Genomic DNA, 22,715 nt, shown 5'->3' with positions numbered 1-22,715 from the left:
CTAAAAGTGGTCATCCATCATCAAGAAGCAACACGTCACCGCACCCTGCCCATGCATCGCCAGAAGAAACCAAGCTGGGGAACGAAACATGTACACAGGCATCGAAGTGGACCGTAGCAGCAGGGAGCAGGGTCAGTATGAATCTTCTCTTTATGGTAGGCTGAGGGCACTTGCTGAAAAATCTGTACTCCTGGAGAACCCCCTTAAGGCTGCTTTCACACTCGCGTTTGGTGCGGATTCGTCATGGATCTGCACAAACACATCCGTTCAGATAATACGTTCAGAACGGATCCGTTTGTATTATCTTTAACATAGCCAAGACGGATCTCTCTTGAACACCATTGAAAGTCAATGGAGGACGGATCCATTTCTATTGTGCCAGATTGTGTCAGTGAAAACGGATCCGTCCCCATTGACTTAAATTGTGTACCAGAACGGATCCGTTTGGCTCAGTTTCATCAGACGGACACCAAAACGCTGCAAGCAGCATTTTGGTGTCCGCCTCCAAAGCAGAATGGAGACAGAACGTAAGCAAACTGATGCATTCTGAGCGGATCCTTTTCCATTCAGAATGCATTAGGGCATAACTGATCCGCTTTGGACGCGTGTGAGAGCCCTAAATGGATCTCACAAACGGAAAGCCAAAACGCCAGTGTGAAAGTAGCTTTAGTAAAAGAAAGTTTATATATTTTTTTGAACATGCTGAGATTTTAAGAATATAATTTCAATTATATGTCCAAGACTGAACCGCTTCCTCTGTAACCACCTTCTTACCTATAAATCTTATCATAGTTGATCTCTTAATATTAGGTATGCTTTACCGTATGCCTTTATTACTGAAATAAAATTAATGTCAATAAAACTGGATCTCTTCAGATTAAAGCCACATGTCTCACGTTCGGTAGTTGCTTGTCTTCAATTATGATTTTCGGTTCATGTGGTTTGTATAAATCTTATAACATGTTATCAAGGTGCAGCCAAAATAGTCCTTTTCTTTTTAGACATGTTTTATGAATTAGGTGAAAGAAAACACTATACTTAGAAGGACTTCTTTGAGAGAAATGAACCACCAAGATCCAAGGCTCTGTCTGTGAAGTTTGCACATTCGCAAGTGTGATACCAAGAACCCGGAGTGGTAACCAGTTCCTGCAAGGGACTAGTTCTACTGACCAGGGATCAGGAACATGACTGCTGACCACTTGATAAGGACAAAACGAGTATCTGCTCCTCAAACTGCTTATCAAACTAAATCATTCTCTCAACCACAAGGTTTACAATCCCTTTGAAGCTGCCCTAAAGTCCATTAGGAAGTTGGATAAATGCTGCTTTTCTCTTGGTCAAGTACAAACGTCTCCTCCTCAGTTAATGGACACCTATCATGGCCAAGATTTCTTGTACTTGAGTCTAACGCCACAGTAGACTTACTCCGCTCGAACCTGCCAAATTCAGCTGGGTTGGTTGACCAGCTAATGTGTATGAAATGCCAAGCCAACATTCGTTTAGTATATATCAGGGGAAAAAAAGGGTCGAGCATGTAAAATTTGCAGATACAGGATCTTTTGTTCGCAAGGGAGATACAATGCCACCAAAAATAAATAAATAAATAAATAAATAAATAAAAAATCGGCAAAATCTATCTATCATGTTTAGGAGTTTTTTAGGAATAGCAATTCTAAAACAGCCTAAGTCCTTTGATGCAGTTTTTGAAGCCAAAACCATGAGTGGATTAAAAAAGAGAAAAGAGGAGGAGTATCTGTCCTTAATACTTTAGCTTCTTCTATGATCCCCTCCTAATTTAAGCTTCAAAAACTGCATTCAAAAACTGAATGTGTGTCAGCATCCTGAGGCCAGCTTAAATGCTTCACACTAGTCTAGTAATCCATTAATGTTCCTTTGAGAAGATAGAACATAGACCACATAAGAGAACGCTAAATGATAGTATTATATTCATCCATATCCTGAGCTGGACAACAAATGTCTCTCAGAAGACTCATTACTTATTAGTATTCATTAACCTTCCAACAATGCTATGATAGTTTCGCTGACTAAGTTAGCCATTAGACTTTGCACAATGGAAGTGTCAATTAGACGGGCAATGTCGGGATGTTACTATGTGCAAACAAGGCATCCAGGCATAAATTACACAGCATGATATTACAGCAGATAGTCGGGAAGGAAGCAATCTCCTCCAGAGTATGGGGAGAAGCAATTACTAATACCATCGCTCATCCCCATACTGGCTCGGTGTTTGCCGGCAACACAGTCTGCTGCTGCTAAACGATTACCGTAATTTTTCGTGCGCACAAACGGTTGGATTACCCGATGAATGAGCGTTTTGCTCGTTCATCAGGTAATCGATGGTATATTTACACTGCCTGATCATCGCTATTGAGTGTTATTATGAGCGCTCGTTAGCGATAATCTGTGCGATTATTGGCCCGTGTAAAGGTCCCTTTAAGGTCCCTTCACACAGGACAATTTATCAGGCAATCGTCAGAAAGGAACGGTTCCTTCCCAGAAATCGCTTGCTCGTCAGTCCGCTGCATTTACATGTAGTGATCTCCTCAACAGTATGGGGAGGAGCGATCGCTAATGTCATATCTCGTCCTCATACAGACTCACTGTTTGCCGGCAGCAAAGGCTGTTTAGACAGCACAGTCTGCTACCGGCAACTGATGTTTAGGTGCCTACACAAACTAGAATATTACCCAACAAACAAGCATTTTTCTCATTCATCAGGTAATCAACTGCACCTTTACACCACCAGATAAACGATAAAGAGCGTTCCTATGAAATTATCTAGTGGTTTCCCAGCCTGTATAAAAGGGGCCTTAAGGATGGATCCCACATGCAGTTTTTTTAGTTGTTTTCTGAGCCAAAGCCAGGCATGGGCTGGGAAATAAAAAGGATGGTCTTCTCCATGCTGCTGAATAAACATCTGGCCCTGGCTTAAAGGCTATGGAAGTTTTTGCACCGATTATTTTTCATTTGCTTCCTAAATGCAAAATTTTTAACTTTCTAAAATAATCTTAATAAAAAAAATCCCTATTTTGCTTCTGTAGAGTGTGTATAATCCCTTCACCTAGCTGCTGGTTCTGCTAAATCTGACGGAGCTCTTCTCATGTTTCTGTCAGCTCTCTCTGCTCTTCACCTCCTATCACTTAGTCTTAGACATGGTAGCAAGAGGTTGTATATAGCAAATGTGTGCGGAGGGGAGAGAAGATCCATGGAGGGCAGCTTACATTGGTTGTAGATAGGAAAGAAAACACATACACACGGGCAGTTTGCAGGGGGAAGACAGCATCAACCTGGACACACATGACCAGCATTTATTACTGACGAGGATGCACCCACATATGAAAAGTCTGAAACCAGAAGGTTGTAAACTGAATATCAGGGGCCCTGAAAAAGAATAAAGGAATGAAGACTGCAGACTGAAACTTGGTTCAACAATGTTTTAACTATTTTTTGAAATATCAAATTGTGTCCATAGCATTTATAAAAGTGCAACAAAAACTGCACCTCAAACTGCATGTGCAATTTCAGCCTAAAGCATATGCATAGTCTAAAATAAAAAATATAATAAAATTCTATTCTGGAAGTCAATAGTTTGTAGTCCTCAAGTTGGGGGCCACCCCATAGTCCTCCAATAGTATATTCAGTCATGAGTACGAATAACGGTCTGTGGCAAAGACTCATACACTTTTCACCCCTCTAAAATAAAGGCTATACAGGCATGTTTATGGGCAAGTCAGTTGAGACAGAGAACTAAGGCAAGCAGATTTTGTGGATAAGGAGGAAGTCCAAGTGTTGAAAAAGAAAAAAAGAGATATGGTGTATTGACAGAAAGGAGTAAAGAGTATGAAAAATAATTGGAGGCTGGAATGTTGATTACGTTGGCCTTCCTGGAAGATGTCCACCCGTGAAGTGGGCGCCGAATTAAAGGAACTTGACTAGAACATAAACACGACTACGTTTACATAGCACTTATCAAGTCAATTCCAAGGATATCACCAAATAAAATAAATTCACAATAAATGCAAATAGACTATGATTCAGACATGTCTATAACAAGACAGTAGACACAAGACTAGGTGGTCAAAAACACCATGAGAAGTAAACAACTAAAGTCCATGTTACCAGCCCTCTTATTATTTTGTGTGCTTGCTCATCACGTGAAATCAAACACACGCTTAAAACCCATGGTAGATAATGAGTAGGAACATCACAATGTGAAACAAATCCCTCTAATCAGCCTAACAATGGAGAATAAAACTCTGATTAAACTCTATGAACTTCAATAAAACTGGATTTTGTAGAGACGTTCAATTTTGACCTCTGAAACAAAGCACAAATTGTGGTTTTCTTCTTACACAATGATGGTACACAAGTCATTCTGCTTGATTTGATATTAAGGACATAGCAGACAAAGAGAATGCTGATTAAGAAAAATCAAGTCCTGGCGGTGGTTCATCTATGAGGTGGTCTAGAAAAGAATGTACTGGGGTTAAAGAAGATGTGAGGAACAAAATAAATAAAGAAGCTGTATCCTGCCCCATAATGATAGCTCAGAGAGTTTGGACACTATCATCTGAGATATTCGCCATTTAGGCCTTATACACAAGGCTCAGTCCCCAGTGGACTCTGTGTGCTGTCATTCAGTGCTCCATAAAACAGCATCTAAAAAAAAAAATTCGGATACATTTTCCCCAAGACCATAAGACATTAGAATAGCAAGAAAGGGGGTTTAATGATATTTTCAAAAACTCCAGCATAACTCAAATATCCTTATCCATAGTCTTCCACTGGTGTTGGCTCACTAGGCCATAGTCATGACGTGCTGTACTCAACACAAGATGGTAGCAATCATAGTAGCGACATCCCTACTAACATTGTGGCCAGTGGTTGTCACAGTCCTATCTTGAGTACAGTAGGTCATCGATGTGGCCCAGCGAACAAATACTTAGGAGCTTTGAAAGGGTAAGCTAGCCATACACATTAGATTTATGGTGGCCGAACCCATCCATTTTGGAGGGACCAGCCAACCATCTATGTATGTGCATGGGGGTACATCAATTTTCACCCGACGGGAAATGTTGTAGGAAAGTAGGATCATGGTGTTGATTTCAAACATGCCTAACACATTTGTTCTTATGGAAGGGAAGCCACTGCCACATCTGTATGGGGCAGGGGGGGGGTTGGGGTTCGGGAAGCTAGCATTCACTGACAGCAACCTAAAGTGTATAACCAGCGTGTAACCATACATATTATATTAATGTACAATGAAACTACCGATTTTGGCAAATGTGTATTGGGGCCTTCCAACCCTCCCCAAAGCAGATGTCGGAGGAGAGAAAGATCACAGTGTTGGATTTCAACATGCTATCTTTGATTTAGAGGAGATAAGCCACCCTAGAAGTGTCTGGCTCTAGCTTTTTACCCTCTCTCCAATCAGGGCATATGAAAGCTCAACCGAGCAGGCATGTGTATGGAGTTACCGGGTGTACGGCAAGCCTTAGTATATGACTTTTTGTTATTTTGGACCCAAGTAACGACAAGCATGCTTCTACACAGCCTGGGACAAGTTCAAAGGAATAGAACAAACAGATCTTAAAAGGACCTCAACATTCCCGTTCTTATCTCTTGACGCATGACTGAAAAGGCAGCAACAAGTTCCAAGAGGTGGAAAGGTTTAGTCTTCATCATCCAAGTGACAAGCTATCCCGGTGCTACAATTCTGTCTCTAAGAGCTGCATAATGGGCTTTACAGCCTGATGTTCTCCTCTATATTTAACATCATTCTAAATAAAAGATTAGCTGAAGAACTTAAAACATTTATAACATAATGGATATTACGACACTTACAGAATCTGACACCATTTCGGTACCAAATTAGACTGATAAAAATGTTTCTCACAAGTTCCCATCCTGAAAATGCAGTAGGCAGCATGTTATAGATCATGAGGAGCTGAGCAGACTGCTGTTACATTGTGTGTGAAAATATTCAGAATAACTTATTGGTCTAAACCCAGGGACACTTTTGTCTTAGGAGTCCAGTGGGAGGTCCTGTCAGTGATTGGCAGCCTTCTCCGCATGAAATAGTGGTCAATCACTGAATATGACCACCCACTGGACTCCAAAGCGCAGAATCTGCAAGTCTTTTCCCATAAAATTGAATAGAAAACACATACTGGGTGATATGTGTATATGGGACATAAGCTACTGAGTTCCTATACAATGGAATACCTCAAAGCCTTAGTCGTAGCTATAAGTCAGGAAATTCTCCCAATGTATACGACAAACAAAAGGCAAAAACTGCTTACAGAAATCAAGTTCCTATTGACTGGTCACTAAAAATAAAAATATTTAAGATCCTGAAAGGGTTGAACTGGTCCACCAGAAAGTGTTAAAAAGTTTGTAGTCTATGGCCAGCTGAGTAGGCACATATTTTATCTATAACCATGTCCATTGCCTCTTTTTCATGGGACTCTTGTACAAATCTTTTCAGACCTCTTCAACTATTTATCATACGGTTTTCCAGGCTGACAACTCTTAGATCTTATCTATACTTTCACAACATTTGCGTCTGTGTAGCCAGAAAATCATCCCAGCAACTTGGGCGAACGCCAATAAAAATTTTAGTCCCCAGAGGCAAACGAACCACAGAAAATTTTCCGACACCCCAGTGAATATTTTCCAGCAGATTTTTGTTGTTGAGAACTCATTTTGCTGCCATTGCCTTTGCAAAAGACCCCGACGAAAACAGATCAGGAACCCCCGGACACAGATGCAACACAAGCGTCTGAGATAAGAAAAGTAGCTTGTATTGTATCTTCTGTATGTTCCATCCAAGTAGCTGGACGCTAATTGAAGTCAGATTTGCCAGGTGCATCATGGGAGAGAAGCACATAAATCTGGGAAATGATGAAAGCCATATCTATTAATCATAAAATCCCATTGGAGAGAAAGGAAATATAAAGCACAGCTTGACCACGTCTCCACCAAGGACACAGAAAGGTGAAGAAAAACATACAGGCTGAGAACGAGGAAATAGAAATTTAAACATTTAAACGGGATATGTCTGACACACACAGAAGAAATGAAATTTGGCCACAAGTGACCCCTTTATGCTGGCCAACCAAGGAAGGGCATGAATAAAGCTGCGCTCGTGTTGGAGAAAGGGGCTCAAGAGACGTAGAAGACATTCGAAAAAAAGCTGGCAAATCTTGTGTGATACCCTTAATTATTACTGTTTCTCACAGAAAATCCTTGATGCCCCATATGTCGGGGACCTCCAACCGCAATAAAAATGTTACTTTTTATAGTGATTCGATGATTTCCATATTACCCATAGAAATTTATTGGAATTAAGGTTCACTTGCAATTCGCTATCAGGATTAGCAGAAGGTAAAGCAACCAGACTGAGGATAAGACCACATGGTATGGCTGGCCGTGCATGGCCAAGCCATGCCTACCCGCAGTAGCCAATGGCCACACACTGTGCAGCCTTTGGTTGATGCGGGTTTCAGTGGCTATGCCTCAAGCGGTCTTACCCTTACAGGGGTTGGCCCATCTCAGACACCAATAGCATATCGCTAGAATATGCCATCAATGTCAGATAGGAGCAGATGACAGAGGTGGGGTCCACACCTATCTCCAGAATGGGTGCTGGCATTTCCCCTACTGTGGTCACAGCTGGTGAAATGTAGTATTACATGGAGGCCATTCAGTTGAATGGCCATCCACGTAATACAAAGACAATTATTAATTGGGCATACGGACAAGGGTAGTCTTCATGGGAAACCCCCTTTAAAAATAAATTATGATATTTTTTAACCTTTTCCAAAGTTTCTCAAACGAATTCCCTAAGCCTCTTCTATAGCACTGTAGCTACACAAAGGACATAATGCATATGGATTACGGGAAGTCTAGTAAAGTATAGCATAAGATACGCAGTATAAGATTTTTAATGAAACATGTTGAATAAAAGGTCTGTCAAACCATGTGTGATATATCAGGCAACAAACCAAAAATATTCATTTTGCATTCATCTATATCTATATAAAAATAAGAAAAAAATGCTGCTCTTCTAGTGAACTAGGGAGTCATTAAGTTTTGAACAAAGTAGAACTGATATAGCATAATCTTCATTGCCAGAATATGAGATCATCTGATCTGTGCCGTACAAATGTCAAATCTACCATACAAAAACATCACAAAAAGAGAGCTGACATTCCAAGACAAATCGTCCCCCTGCTCCTCCTACACTGTGTTGTCTTTGCAGCTGCCTCCCAACTAACCCATGACTCTCATCCAAATACTGCCCCTGGGCAGCTGTTCCCTCTTCTGCTCATCTTGTCATCCAATGTACACACAGCACAATGATTTGATACGGATTCGGCAATCACATGCATGGCCTCTGTCTACACATGATTCTTAAAGCACGCTTCTAGAAATAAAAAATGACTCCTAAAATCCATGACACAGCATGTGGATTCTCTAGCTATTATTTTTGTCCTTTTAGCATTTGTTTCTCCATTATGGTGCCCCATTTTAACAAATGACGATAATCATGCCTAATTTTACTATGGAACATTGGACGCCCTCTTACATCTCATCAAGAACATTGGAGACCCTCTTACATCTCATCAAGAACACTGGACGCCCTCTTATATCTCATCAAGAACACTGGACGCCCTCTTATATCTCATCAAGAACACTGGACGCCCTCATATATAATCAAACAAACTTAAGGAGCATAGTTTTTGGACTTGGAGGGGTAGCAATCAGCCCAGGCCCCGATGCCTGACAAGATCTAAAGATTCTACATCAGAAGACACCAGCAGTAATAATAGCTCATAGAAATTTGGAAGCCCTGTTACAGATTTTGCGGTGGGGAACAGCTTCAAATAAACGTCTTACTCTCCGGGGACAAAGGGATGATCATGAGACAACACCCCCCCATATTCCCATATGTATTTAATGTCCATTCACAATGCAGGATAGTAAGGCTTCTGGGGTCATTTCTAGCATAACGCATAACTAAGCTGGCCAAACAAATTAGATAAAAGCTGACCAACGGGGCAAGCTACTCTAATGCATATGGGGGTGGGTTCCTAACTTAAGATACACCTTAAACAGCTTGTTAATCCAACAGCTATTTCACCTGAAATAAAAAGTACGCTCAGATATTCACATTTCTATTGTTTTCATAAAAGCTCTACGATACAATTCCAGCTATTTTTGTCTGATTGTGTTCTCGTCTCCGCAATATAAATACCACTCAGCACTGCTGATCCGCTGTCCATACTATTTATATGTCATAATCACAGGTTCTTTGGGTCAGTGCCTCCGATAAAATAACTTCCCGAAGTTCTAAACCTTCGGCAGATGTGGCATTGCCAACCACAAGTCATTGCTTTCTTTGCTTAGGAATTCTTTTCTCTCCAATTATGGCGGAAGGGCCAAGTAAGGAATTGGGAAAGCTAATGCATAAAATAAAGGAGACATCACAAGCCAAGAAGACAAAATCAAGTCACAATTTTTTTAAGACAGGACACCATTTCTAGTATAAGCCAAATATGTTTTCTTGAATTTTTAAAGGTTCTATAATTACATATTGTGATGATATAATTGCAACCTGGGAGCCCTTAAAAGCCCTTTTTGAAGAGAAGTCAGTCAGGCTGGTGACTAGATGATCACCACGGGGCCAGCATTTCTAACTGAATAGGTCCATGCATTTCCCCAACTTCCCATGAATGGTCCTTAAAGTGGTTGTCCACTTTGAGCTCATTTTTTTTTCTTTTTGTTAAAAAGGGTCTTCTTCCGATAAGTTGATCCCACTGCTGGGCCTTCAGTGATCAACTTAAATCTGGGAACCTGCATGCACCACGGCAGTGGACATGGATCATTATGCAGCTTATGTTGAAGTCAACAGGTTGGCTGGTGGGTTAAAAATTCTTTTTTTTTTTTTTTAAATGGTCACAACAATGCAAAATAATAAAAAGAAAGTCCTACACACCTTATTGATCCCCCACCAATCCCATTTGGTCTTTCCCGATTCCCTGGTAGCCTCTACTTCCTAATCTCTCTTGATACATGGGAAATCACTACCCAGCCAATCACTGGTCACAGTGGTGATCACCTCATCCTGCGTGTCGAGAGGGACAAGGAAGTAGAAACCGGAACCAAGAAGTCAACGGGAGCAGCACTGCAGGGACAAGCTCAGTCCACCAAAAAGTAGATGGAGTTGTCTGCTTCCAAGCTATTACCGAACAGCTGATCGGCAAAGCTGTGGGGTGTCAGATTCCTGCATATCTAATATGGATGACTTATCCTGAGCATAGGTCATCACTGTGCAATTATAACTATCAAGAATCATGAAAGATGATCCTTTTCCAAATGTGTGAGCAATGACGTAAACCCAAAAGTAATTCCTTGTGGAATTCTCAGCTCAGCATAATTGCCTACTTCTGAACAAACTCTTCCAATTCTCCTTGTCACTTGGACATAAGGAATGTGTCTTAGGCACATAAAAAAAAAAAACTAATTTAGAAAAATCGCTCTTGGTCTTGCAATATGAAGAAAAATAAGCCAAAAAGCATGCACATGGATGTCTAACAAAATTATGTGATATGGATATGTAATATGGTGTTCACAGACTTCTATGGACTCATATTTATATAAAATCTGTATATGCTCCGACGCATGCCAAATGATGTAGTGTCTTGGTCAGTGTTTACCAACTATTGGCTCTTGGGTCCTCAGCATGTGGCTTTCCAGTTATTGCCAGAAAATTTGTGCACCAGTGGCAGCACATAATCCTAACATTTCTGTATATTGGCTTACAGTAAACAGAGGTAAGAATAAATCATATCTTCCATAATTTCTGCTCCTTTTAGAAACCAATGTGGCTAAATACCCCCAAATAGTTGTCTGTGAATGCATATTTGGCTATTTTTCCTTGTCATGTTTCAAGGCTTGTTAAAAAGTTGGACACAGAGTCATAGGGAACCACTTCCAAAAAGTGGCGCTAGTGAGACTGTTCTCTTTCTCTGGGAGATACCTCTTTGCATGTCATGTCTGAAAGTAGCTCACAAGCTAGAAAAAAGCTGGGGCCCTTTATTAGGGGATGGGTGACACAGACCTCAATAAATCTTTGCCAGCCATGACACACTGTAGGGCAAGTGTAGTATGTGTTCCTACTCCTAATACCATGTTGCTCTCTACAGCACCATTACCCAAAAATTATTTCCCATGCCTCCCAATCAAGTTACTTGCACTGGCCTCCAACATACACAGTAGGCACATTTGCCCCCACAAACACTTGCCCGATACTCGCAGCAGCCTCAACACACTTCGCCAGTTGCCATAGCTTGCTTCCTACCTCCACAGTAGTCGATGAACCGCCTACACTCGCACAAACTTTCCCAGTAGTCAAAGAAGGGCCCCCGACTTCACAATTAACACAACAGGTCCACCCTGCCCCACCATCCCTTTTTCAGGAGACAGCAATTCTTTAGCCTTGGACAGTAGTTACGGCAAGGGTCACTCCAACTCTAATAGGAGAATCCAACACAGCAAGAAGCACCCAACTGCTGACTCTAGGAAGCAAACTCTAGTCACCACAGCTGATTTTCTAGATGGCATGGTGACCAAGTTTTCTGCAATATGGACTCCAGGTCCTTAGGGTCCCTACATAAATGACAGAGAGCAAAGTTTATCAGCCCAGCTGATATCAGCCTATATTGGATTAGATACCTTGAAACAGCCTTCTGATACATGTAGGTCCATATTAATCGAGTCCCAGCTGTCGGTCTGCTAGTTTGGTCTCATGTTTCCAAGAGATCTTGGGACTCAGAATAAAGAAGCTTTCTTCTCATTGATTCCATCTGTAATCTGATCCCGCAGCCCAGAACAGCAGCCATGAATCTGCACGGACATGAATTTCCAGAGCTGTACAAGGGGTTAGTGTGTTTATATATTCTTCATTCATTCCATACCGAGACGTTCTACCTCACGCCTCAGTCATGTAGAGCAATTCTTGAGGAACACGTGAAATCTTCTCATTTACAACTTGTATTATGGATCTGTAATACAATTATATAAGACCATTTTGTATCCCCATGGCATGTACCCAGAATTATTCAGAACACGGTGCATCATGAAGTACCTACAGGTTTTCAATAGTGAGCTACAGGGCTATAGGGCATAGAGAGCAGCTTGTGCATGAACCCTAAAAATGTACCAATTTTAGAATCACACAGTAGAACGAATGACCTCCAATCTGACCATGTCCAGAAAAAATACGAGCCTTTTTTTCTTGACAGCTGACTCAATTCTATGACTATAATGCTCCATTTTGGGCCACACATATCAAAAATGTCCCAAGGCCCCCCAATGCACATTTGTTTGGATCTATGGTGAGATCCTGACTCTCCCCCGAAAATAACATCGGGAGAGAGAAGGGTTGGGTGAAATGAATTTTTCGCCCAATCCTTTTGTTCTTCCCATTTCAATGGGAGGTAGCATTGAGGATAGCGAAGCTGTTCTGTCCTCAACGCTGCCTCCCGCTGAAATTAATGGGAGGCAGAAAGGACACAGCAGGTGCAGAAATTGCAATGGTTCCACGGCAAAAAATGTTGTGTGAACATACCCTTAGAGTAAAGCTGGCCTGGTTGACCATAGCAACCCATCACATTGCAGTTAACATGATTTACCGCTGGTTGCTAAGGGCAACAAAGCCAGTTTTGACAAACTTGGCCCATAATCAGCAATGGTCAAGAATGCAATTACTACATGAGAGATTAAAGCCACAACATCTCCACATAAAAGTCTAGCATTGCCCTTCAGATATAGCAACGCAGGGCGGAATTTCCTCTGCCAATTTGTTGTGGATTCTGCTACCGATTTTTTGCAGATTTCACCTTCTACAACAAGAAGGGAAATCTATGATTTAGAAATTCATGAAGTACATTTTAAAAATCTTCACGTCAGGTCAATTTACCCTTCAGAAGTATCGTAGTATAAGGATGAACTCTCCAATCCAATTTCCTGGTACTCCAGACTGCCATATGCAAATCCACAGCATATGTGTCCCATGTGGACATACCCTAAAGCAGAAGATGACATTTCATCACTTCCTTCACGAATCCCAAAAATATATGCCTCATTCCTAATTTTAGGATCGTGAATGGAGACCAAATGCAAAAGCTGTGAAACCTAGAATGGAGTACAAAAATACGGTACTACAGAAATATTGGTGTGTTTTCACGGGGTTGGAAAACCCATTTAAAAAGGAGTTGTCCCATCACAGACAATCCATTTAAGGAGAAGGCCACTCTCCAGAATCTGTGAACCACTGGTCACTCATGTAAAATATGGCTGACTCGAGTCCACCACAGTGAGAACTTCTGCTTGTTCTCAGTTCTTTGGTTGCGCTCATACAGGGCGGTCCAAGCAGAGGACCCCTTCTAAGAAGCTATGGATAGAGATTATTAATGTACATAAATATTCAGAAAATGTATTCAAATGAAATTCAGGCAGTCTGCATATTCAAGACAATGCCAATAAAGAAAAATGTGTACATGTACATAAATTTAATAAAAAGTCACATAAAATGAAAAATTCAATACAGAAAATGCACTTTTTTTCTTTCAAAGGACAAAGTAATGAAGGGTTGTATCTGGTTTTAGAGCACCTTCAATTAGCAAGACCAAAATCATAGGTCACAGAAGAAAGTAAGCGCATCTGCATCTGCTTTCCTCGGCGTTACGCCTCACTTTTATGTGGACAGGTAATGCTTTAAAAACAAAAATCAACCTGAATGCCACTGTGGCCCCAAAATTCCCAAAGGAAATGATTCGGAGTGGTGTGGTGAACCACGCAGGTTTCTGGTTGTCTTGCCCAACATGAGAAATGCAGACTGAGCAGAATATTCTGACGTTGCCCATTGTGGTGGCTCGGAGCATCACGACCAGCTCCTCACCATGCCAACTCTGCACTTTAGATTGTCAAGTCAAGGAAAACAATCTGAAAACAGGAGACTGAGATGTGATGGGTGGTCCTCTGTACTCCCTTCCATTAATGAAAAGGAAAAACCAAAACTAATTTTGGTTTCTTCACCACAATTTTAGCCAAGAAACATAACACAAACCTGTCTTCTCAGCTAAAGGTTCCCATACCCTTCCCGCTAGGGTTGATGGGGAGTCGCTCTGGCAGCAGATTATTTCTCATGGGATAAAAAAAGATCAGGCATAATTTTTGTGGATCCACAACAGAAGAAGCAGCGTGATCCAAAATTAATCAAGGTTTAAAATTACGATGCTTCCAGATTTACTAGGTTCCTGAAGCTTAATCTATTATATCAATTGACTAGGATCTAATCAAGTAATAGGATCTGTTGCGAAATTATTATTTAGGTGGTAATTTGCAGGTGTTGTTGGAGTCTACTGGGATACTGCAAGTGGGGTAAAGGGCAATGAGGGAAGGAAGCTACGGTCAGAGTTCTCTCCACAAGAACAAAAGGTTCATGCAATCGAACTCCAGCAAGCCTGACCCTTACTTCCCCAGATGGCAGAATCAGTGGGGACCCATACACATTAGATGCTTGGCCGAAACTTCCAGTTTGGATATCTAGTTTGTAAGGTCTGCTTAATGTATGTCTGATAAAGAGTCTTGGAAAATACTAAATAATGAAATTAAGGCTGGAACTTTTTTCACTGCATTTTTATTTAATTTTTTTGCGATATTTAGAGCTCTCCATAAGAAGAAATAGTACCCTGGGGTCCTGACAAAATCCTCTCTCCCAGTTAAGCCAGTTCTCTCTGCTCTGCACTGATGAGGAGCAATCACCCCAAAATAGTGTGTGCAGATGGTGGATTGGCTTAGTTTTAATCCTAAATTATGTCTCAAGACCTGCTTAACTGGTCAAACATTAAAAGGGGTTGTCTCACCTCAGACATTGGTGGCCACCTCTGGGAACTGCACCTACCACGAGAATGGGACACATGCGTGGCCACCCTCCATTAATTTATATGGGACTTCTGAAAATAGCTGAGCACTGTCTCGGCTGTTTCCGGCAGTCCCATAGAGGTGAATCTAGCGGTGACTGCACTTGCGCAGTGCTCTCTCTATTCATTTATTTGGGACTTCTGAAAATAGCTGATGGTGCTCGCTCAGCTATTTTCAGAACTCCCTTAGAAAGGAGTGGCCGCACATGCACTCTCCTACACTTTCCAGGGCCCGTTCTGGATATAGGTGCAGGCCCCAGAGGTTGGACCAACATCTATCTGACATTGGTGGCATATACTAGTGATAAGCCACCAATGTCTGAGCTGATAAAACCCCTTTAACTTACAGGATAGCGACCTTACGTCTGGTGGCACGAGAGGCTCAGCTTCCTTTTCATTTCGGAAAAAGAGCTAACTTACATTTCTTGATTTCTTGTCATATATCTCTATGTCATGGACAAAAAGTCTGTTTGCGGCCCCATTGAAGTCTATTTTTAGTGTGAACATCGTATAAATAATATATATGTTATACATTTCCTGTGTTTTTACTGTATGTGTGTATTTTTAGAAAACATGCTTAATTGAACGTTATCATAAAGGGTCATTACCCCCTTGTACAAGTCATATGGAGTTACATACCCAGGGTCTTCACAGCAACAACGTATACATTCTCCATATGTCTCACTACAGCCACAAGTATAAGTCTACACAGATAAGGGTATGTTCACATGTAGAATTTGCAAACTGCATGATGCCGAGGCAGAAAGAGAAGGCTGGGACTACTAGGCTTCTGCTGCCATGTGCAGTTTAATGTGCCACAGATCTTTGTCGCTATATGGAGTCCTATTTTGCTATTAAGTGGCACTAGCTATGTGGCACTCCCTTCACCAAACAAAGGGGTGAGGAAGAAGCCCAAGAATCATGGAAAGGGGTGTCCTGGATGGCAAAACCCAGCACTACAATAGGGGCCTAATTTGATCTATGTGACCTCTTGTCGGAACGTCACTCTTATTTTCCTAAGAAAATGTTCCTGCTTCCCTGTAAATTGCTGTAAATGTAAAATTGCCTAGAAGAACGTCTGCAGATGTCTTCACAATAAATGTTCCATGTTGTATATATTGTACTGAACCAGGACGAGAAGGTCCATGTTCCACACCATGTAACAAAGGCAACGAAGAGGACGTGTGTCGAAATGAGTAACAGAGGAAAGGAAAGTTTCCTTTAATGATGGGGGCTTACAAGATTAGGGCCTTTGTGTTCATCAAAAGGCAGCTAATGAGCAGCTTCTTACATGACAATGCCGTTTCTTGTCTTCCTTTTCAGAGACATCTGTATTGTGCCTGGAGATACCACAGGAGCTGACGTTACCTCAAGATCAGTGACTCATAGTCTATACATAGAGTTTTTGGCAAAAACAGTAAATGTTGGCATAATTATCTAATACCAAGCATGTGGGTACGTGCTTCGTAGCTGAAAAGAAGGATGGGAATATTTCAGCGAGTGTTCTTGTATCTGTACATGATTGTGATCCACAATGCAAAATAACCAATTCTACTACACAATATCACAAAAGGAACAAAGCTGTTGACAGATCTTGTAAAATAATAGAGTTTCAGATAATAAACTGGAATGAAAAGTGCCACCAAAAACATGGACATGGGGCAGTAAACCCAATAGCTGTTGGCCAGACAGATTCCTCCCATCTCCACCATAAACATTCAAACTAGGCTGGGTCAAGAATGTATGTATTTTTCCATGGGGAGAAGGAAATAAGCTAGACTCTTCTGGGAAGGATTGGGCACGTCGAAATCCAATACGCCTTATCCTTATTTCTTCTGATGCCTGGAGTTGGGAGGCCCCATGAACATTAGATATATCTACAGATCCCACCAAAATCAGCAGATTTTTCTCTGATGTGTATAACGAGATTCTGTAAATCAGTAGGGTGCTACTACAAAGCCGGGGATGTCCACAATACTGTAGACATTTGACCACTCAAGGTGTCAACCTTGTTATTTTAGTAGCCTAGAAATACGACCTAACACAAAATAACAAAAAAAAATTGGGCATCAGCAGAAATATTCCATTAGTAATGGGTACACCGCTCAAGGGATTCGTCTTGCCTTGTTGCACCCATGATCTTACGGCAGGTGCTATCATAGAAGTGTAATATTTCAGGATATGCAGCATCGTCACCGAAAGTTTATGCAGTCATAAACAGAAGAGAAGGTCAACTTGGCAGGGATGAAATCTCCATTCTGCCTGGACACTGATGGTTGACGAGGAACTTCCAAATCTCCCTTGAGAACAACAGGATCCAATATGTTAAAATCCAACAGCCCAATCCTTCTTTTCCTGGACACCTACCGTTGGGGGTGAGACAGGACACCACCATACATATTAGCTGGTCGACATTCCGTCGAAATTGGGAGGCTTGGCCAACATTCATCTATGCTGTATGGCTACCTTTACTTTGTGTATAAAAATATTTACCTCCCTTTAGACTTCTCCATCTTCCATTAGATAACATTCACAGGACAATAATCGACAAGAAATGTGATCCACATTGGTTTAGATTACTAACCACACGAAGCAGTCAAATGCATAATTATTCAGCTCCCCCTCAAGCATAGGCCTCATGCATCCGATCTGCATTTTTTGGTGAATCTAATGTGGACCCGTTCATTTCAACAGCACATACTGTAGATGGTCGAGCCACAAATTATTTAACATGTTCTATTCTTGTCCGTTTTGTGGATAAGAATAGGCAATACTACAATGGGGCCTGTGAAAAAGGTGGGATGCATGTGTACTTTGGGGATCCACAATTTGTGGGGACCACAAAACAGATATGGTCGTGTGCAGGAGGCCATAGTCTGCGTCTGCAGCTTTGCACAATGCAACTTTTCCCCTTTGTCCTTTCCAAAAGTGTTCTTGCCCCCTCACATCGCATGGGCACTGGCCCAACAAAATTTACTGAAACAGATCCATAGTTGGCTTGTGCCCCTCTCGGTGCAACCATTGTGATAAAGCTGTGGAGCAGGAGGACCCTGGGCCATGTCGGGGACAGGCACATTTTTGGATTAAGATGTTTATCGCGCCTCGCAGGCAGCAGTAATCACACTCTGCATTGTTCCTCGGCCCGGTCTTGCCTTCAGGCTGGAGATTTCTCCTCTGAGATGAAGGTTAAATCCTTTTCAGCTCTCTGTACGCCAAAAACGAGCTTTGTGTCATCAGGTTAGACGAACGAGATCTCAGATACTCTCAGACATGGGGTCAGCATTATTTTTTCCCCATGTACATGCATTTCTAGTCACAGTCCTAGGACGCAGTGATAATCGGGGTTGTCCATTTTAGAAAAATTGCTCGGTTACGCCGATAATGAGCTAATCATGAGTGGTCCTACTGATGCTGGAACCCTAGCTATTATTGACCACATTCACACATCGCATGTTGAACTAGTATAGAAATCCGCACCACAATCTGCATGTGCCACATGTAGTTGTGGGTTTTAGTTCAACACGTCCGATCTATTCCAGGCGAGAAGAACCCAGAAGACAGAAGTCTTTCGGCTTCAATTTGCCATACACACCTGGCAACGCTCTAGATGTATCCCTTCAACGTATCACCACGCACGGGCATACAGTGGGATATGTCGCCCATGGGATCCCTATGTGGTAAACGTTTTTTATGTCATACGATCGTATGGAATAGTGTCGTCTACGCTACTCCATACCTTTTTTTATCTGCGGTATACCAAAAAACACCAGGCCGATGGTGGCCACAAAGACGTGTTTTCTGGATAACAACCACTGAGGCCTCAGCGCCAACATGAAATACCACCCAGTGATGGAAATAGATGCCATGGACCTATCACCACACCCATAGTAGGATCTTCCCTGGAAGGTTGGGTGACATCTCCTGTGAGAACTATGGAGGCGGCCATATTGGTTGTGACCCAGCCTCCACAAAAATCACAGTGACAAAGAGCTTCCCGAAGAGACAAAAGCCCTATATATATTTAATGGACACCATCACCCCCCAGTCTAGCATCTACCGTCCCACAAGCAGAGCCCCTTCCCCGAGCCCCTGGGATGACATATGTTTCTGTGTGTATAATGACTCTTCCTAAATTACCGCACGCTGAGCCCATGAATTAATTGTGCTCCCCCCTCAGACACATCACACCAGTAAAGTGCTAAAGTGCTGCCACACTTTACAAAAAAAACACCGCCGCCAGATGTTCCATGAGTAACGATAAAATGCACTGCAAACACTGCCAGACGCATTTTAAGTCAGTTTCCTTGCATTTTTGATTTCCTGAGTGGTGTTTGTTTTCATACATTTCACCATAGACAAAAAAAATTAAGTCAGTAAAAAACGCAAGTAAACATGTCCGGGCGGATATAAAATGTGTGGAATATTTCCGTCACCGTGATTACAAATCTGTGGGGTTCTCTATGATCAGAAAGCTCTGGGCCACTCTTGGGCCGTGCCTGGTACTGCAGTTTACCTGACCTGAAATACCGAACGCTTCCTGTAGACAAGTGTGGCGCTGTTTCTGGGAAAAGAAGACCCTTGTTACTCATCATAACTAATACGGGGTATATCTCTATCAGGGGGGCACCTAACCTTTCTGCTGCCTGAGGCAAAAACTGATACAGCACCCCCCCCCCCCCCCCTCCTTCCCAATGCAAATTTCTTAACCCTTTGGTTGCCCCCCCCTCTTGCCCCTACCTGGTGATGTCTAAGGCGACCACCTCACCTGGCCTTATTGGCGGTGCACCCCTGCCCTCTATGCACGTCACGTACAATGTAGGATGAGGATCCAAATAATACAATCATACAGCGCACAAATAATGCCGCCCTACAGACTGTAGCTGTATATAGGTTTGAGCCCTGACTGTGAGATCTGGTTGCAAGGTTCAAGGCCATGAGGACAGTGGGGCCCCCTTCATTAGCGAGATTAATAGGTAGGGGCAAATATTACATTTGATACCCTATATCTGAACACCACAGCCTTACTGCCACCCTACCCCCACTCTCCCCCCGGTGTCCTGCACCCAAAGCCCCACCATCTGCACCCTACAGCAGGGATGGCCAACCTGAGGCTCTCCAGCTGTTGCAAAACTACAACTCCCAGCATGTCCAGACTACCTACAGCAGGGCATGGTGGGAGTTGTACAACAGCTGGAGAGCGGCAGGTTGGCAATGCCTGCCCTAGAGGATAGCCATTACGATTCCGCTCCTACAGAAGGTTGTCACTCATCTTTCTAAGAGTCCTGAAGGACACACCCGCCCGGTTACACAATGATATGGGATGAGGGGTCCACAATTAGGCAGATTTTTGCTTTAGGACTGGAAAAGGTAAGGGACTATCCTTGCGGACGCTATGGCGGTAACTATATTGAACGCCACCCAGCTTTCCAGCGGCAATAACCCTAGTTATGCAATACGTATAATTAGGCAGAGTTTTGCTTCCGGACTGACGGCGGCCACCATGGACGACACCCAGCTTTCCCAGATAGGGACATCGTATATTAGGGCTTTGGTCTACGAGACAACATCATGGCGGCTTACGTTACCCGGAGGATAATTCACTCCAGGCTGTAAACCGAAGGAACGCGAGGACGAAGCAATCCCAGCCGGGGGGGGGACATTAGAGGGGGCCAGTTTAACCAGTTCACCGCCGGCCACAGCTGCAGACCTCCTCTGGGCCCCGGAGAAGTCAGCTACTTTCCCTCGCTACGAAAAAAAAAAAAAAAAAAAAAAAAAGAAGAAGGAGGACGAAATTCCCAATGGAAGAAATTGAAATACGTCTTGGTGAGCTAAGCCCCGGCGTCCTCCAATCACAGGGGCGCAGGAAACCGGGATGTCAGGAGGCGAGGGGAACCGCTCACAGCCCACAGATGCAATCCCACTGCCAAGTATGCAGGGACAGGGTGGCACAAGTCATGCCTAAGGGTATACTCCATGACATGTCCTGCAAGATGTTCCGCAGCAGCTGTGTAGAAACCGTATAGGGCGAGACCTGCTCCGAATCCCAATGAGCTCTGATCCTAATGTATACAGTGCCAGTACAGCATGCATTGCTGTATAATAGCCATATAGTGCACCTACCATACAGTGCACTTACCATACAGTGCACCTATCATACAGTGCACACACCATACAGTGCACCTATCATACAGTGCACACACCATACAGTGCACACACCATACAGTGCACCTATCATACAGTGCACACACCATACAGTGCACACACCATACAGTGCACATATCATACAGTGCACACACCATACAGTGCACACACCATACAGTGCACCTATCATACAGTGCACACACCATACAGTGCACACACCATACAGTGCACACATACCATACAGTGCACCTATCATACAGTGCACATACCATACAGTGCACACATATAGCGCACCTACAATATAGTGCACCTACAATATAGTGCACATACAATATAGTGCACACATACCATACAGTGCACACATACCATACAGTGCACACATACCATACAGTGCACACATACCATACAGTGCACACATACCATACAGTGCACACATACCATACAGTGCACATACCATACAGTGCACACATACCATACAGTGCACACATATAGTGCAGATACCATACAGTGCACACATACCATACAGTGCACACATATAGTGCAGATACCATACAGTGCACACATACCATACAGTGCACACATACCATACAGTGCACACATATAGTGCACATACCATACAGTGCACATACCATACAGTGCACACATATAGTACACATACCATACTAGTGCACCTACCATACAGTGCACATACCATACAGTGCACATATACCATACAGTGCACACATATAGTACACATACCATACAGTGCACACATATAGTGCACATGCCATACAGTGCACATACAGACCCCATAACATGCACAGCACCCAGACCTGACCGTACAGTAACACACGCCCACATCACCTCCACAGTCCGCTCTTACCTCGGCACGACCTCTGCATGGCGGCTCCGGAGCAGGCGGCTTTCCCGGGCATGCTGCTGCTGCTGCTGCTGCGGGTCCCGGTAACAATGCGGCGGCGGAGCGGCAGCACAGCCTGACTGCTAGTGCCCGGCCAGCATGTCCCCTCCAGTCACCTCAGCCGATGGGCGGGCGCTGCAGCCGGGGGGCGGGGCCTGAGGAACAAAGAAGACGGGCTGACAGTCGGTGACTACGGAGCGGCTGTGTGCACACAAAGGCTGCCCGTCCTCTCATCGCCTGCAGGAGGCGGCCGACCGGTCAGTCGTCCGGGAGATCGTTCCTGTCAACCAGCACTTGCCGTTGCCGGTCACGGTGCAAACACGTGTCATTTTCCAGCCTGGGAAATCGTTTGAAAAACCTTAGGGTGTTTTCACACTGTGCGTTTACTGGGAATAATGCATATGTTAAACAGGACCCTAATATTACCAAAAAAAGGCCTTAGGGCTCATGCACATGACTGTATGTATATTGTAAAACAAAAAAAAACGGATCGCATTTGTGGTACGTCTGTGTTACAGCCGTTTGTTTTGCGGATCTGTTGTAACGATGTCCTGTCTGTCCGCCAAGCGGGCAAGAATGGAACATGTTTCATTTTTTTGCGGACATACGGATACGCAATGCACACAGTCATTTCCGTTTTTTTTTTTTTTTTGTTTTTTTCGTGG

The 22,715-nt window shown here is 43.0% G+C and overlaps 1 protein-coding gene across 2 annotated transcripts in view; it reads right to left on the bottom strand.

Annotated features, from left to right (window-relative positions):
- The window catches only part of AFAP1 (actin filament associated protein 1), a 117,420-nt gene extending 95,255 nt beyond the window's left edge, over nucleotides 1-22,165 (bottom strand). For both annotated transcript variants that reach the window (XM_044295904.1, XM_044295913.1), the window contains exon 1: nucleotides 22,015-22,165. In XM_044295904.1, the coding sequence (XP_044151839.1) occupies nucleotides 22,015-22,066 (52 nt within the window). In that variant the 5' untranslated portion in view covers nucleotides 22,067-22,165. The remainder of the gene's footprint in view (nucleotides 1-22,014) is intronic.
- Between the last annotated feature and the right edge of the window lie 550 nt (nucleotides 22,166-22,715).

The sequence above is a fragment of the Bufo gargarizans genome, chromosome 1 (assembly GCF_014858855.1).
Source record: "Bufo gargarizans isolate SCDJY-AF-19 chromosome 1, ASM1485885v1, whole genome shotgun sequence".
Lineage (NCBI taxonomy): Eukaryota > Metazoa > Chordata > Amphibia > Anura > Bufonidae > Bufo > Bufo gargarizans.
Note: the sequence above shows the minus strand (reverse complement) of the source record. Positions and strands in the feature narration are given on the sequence as shown.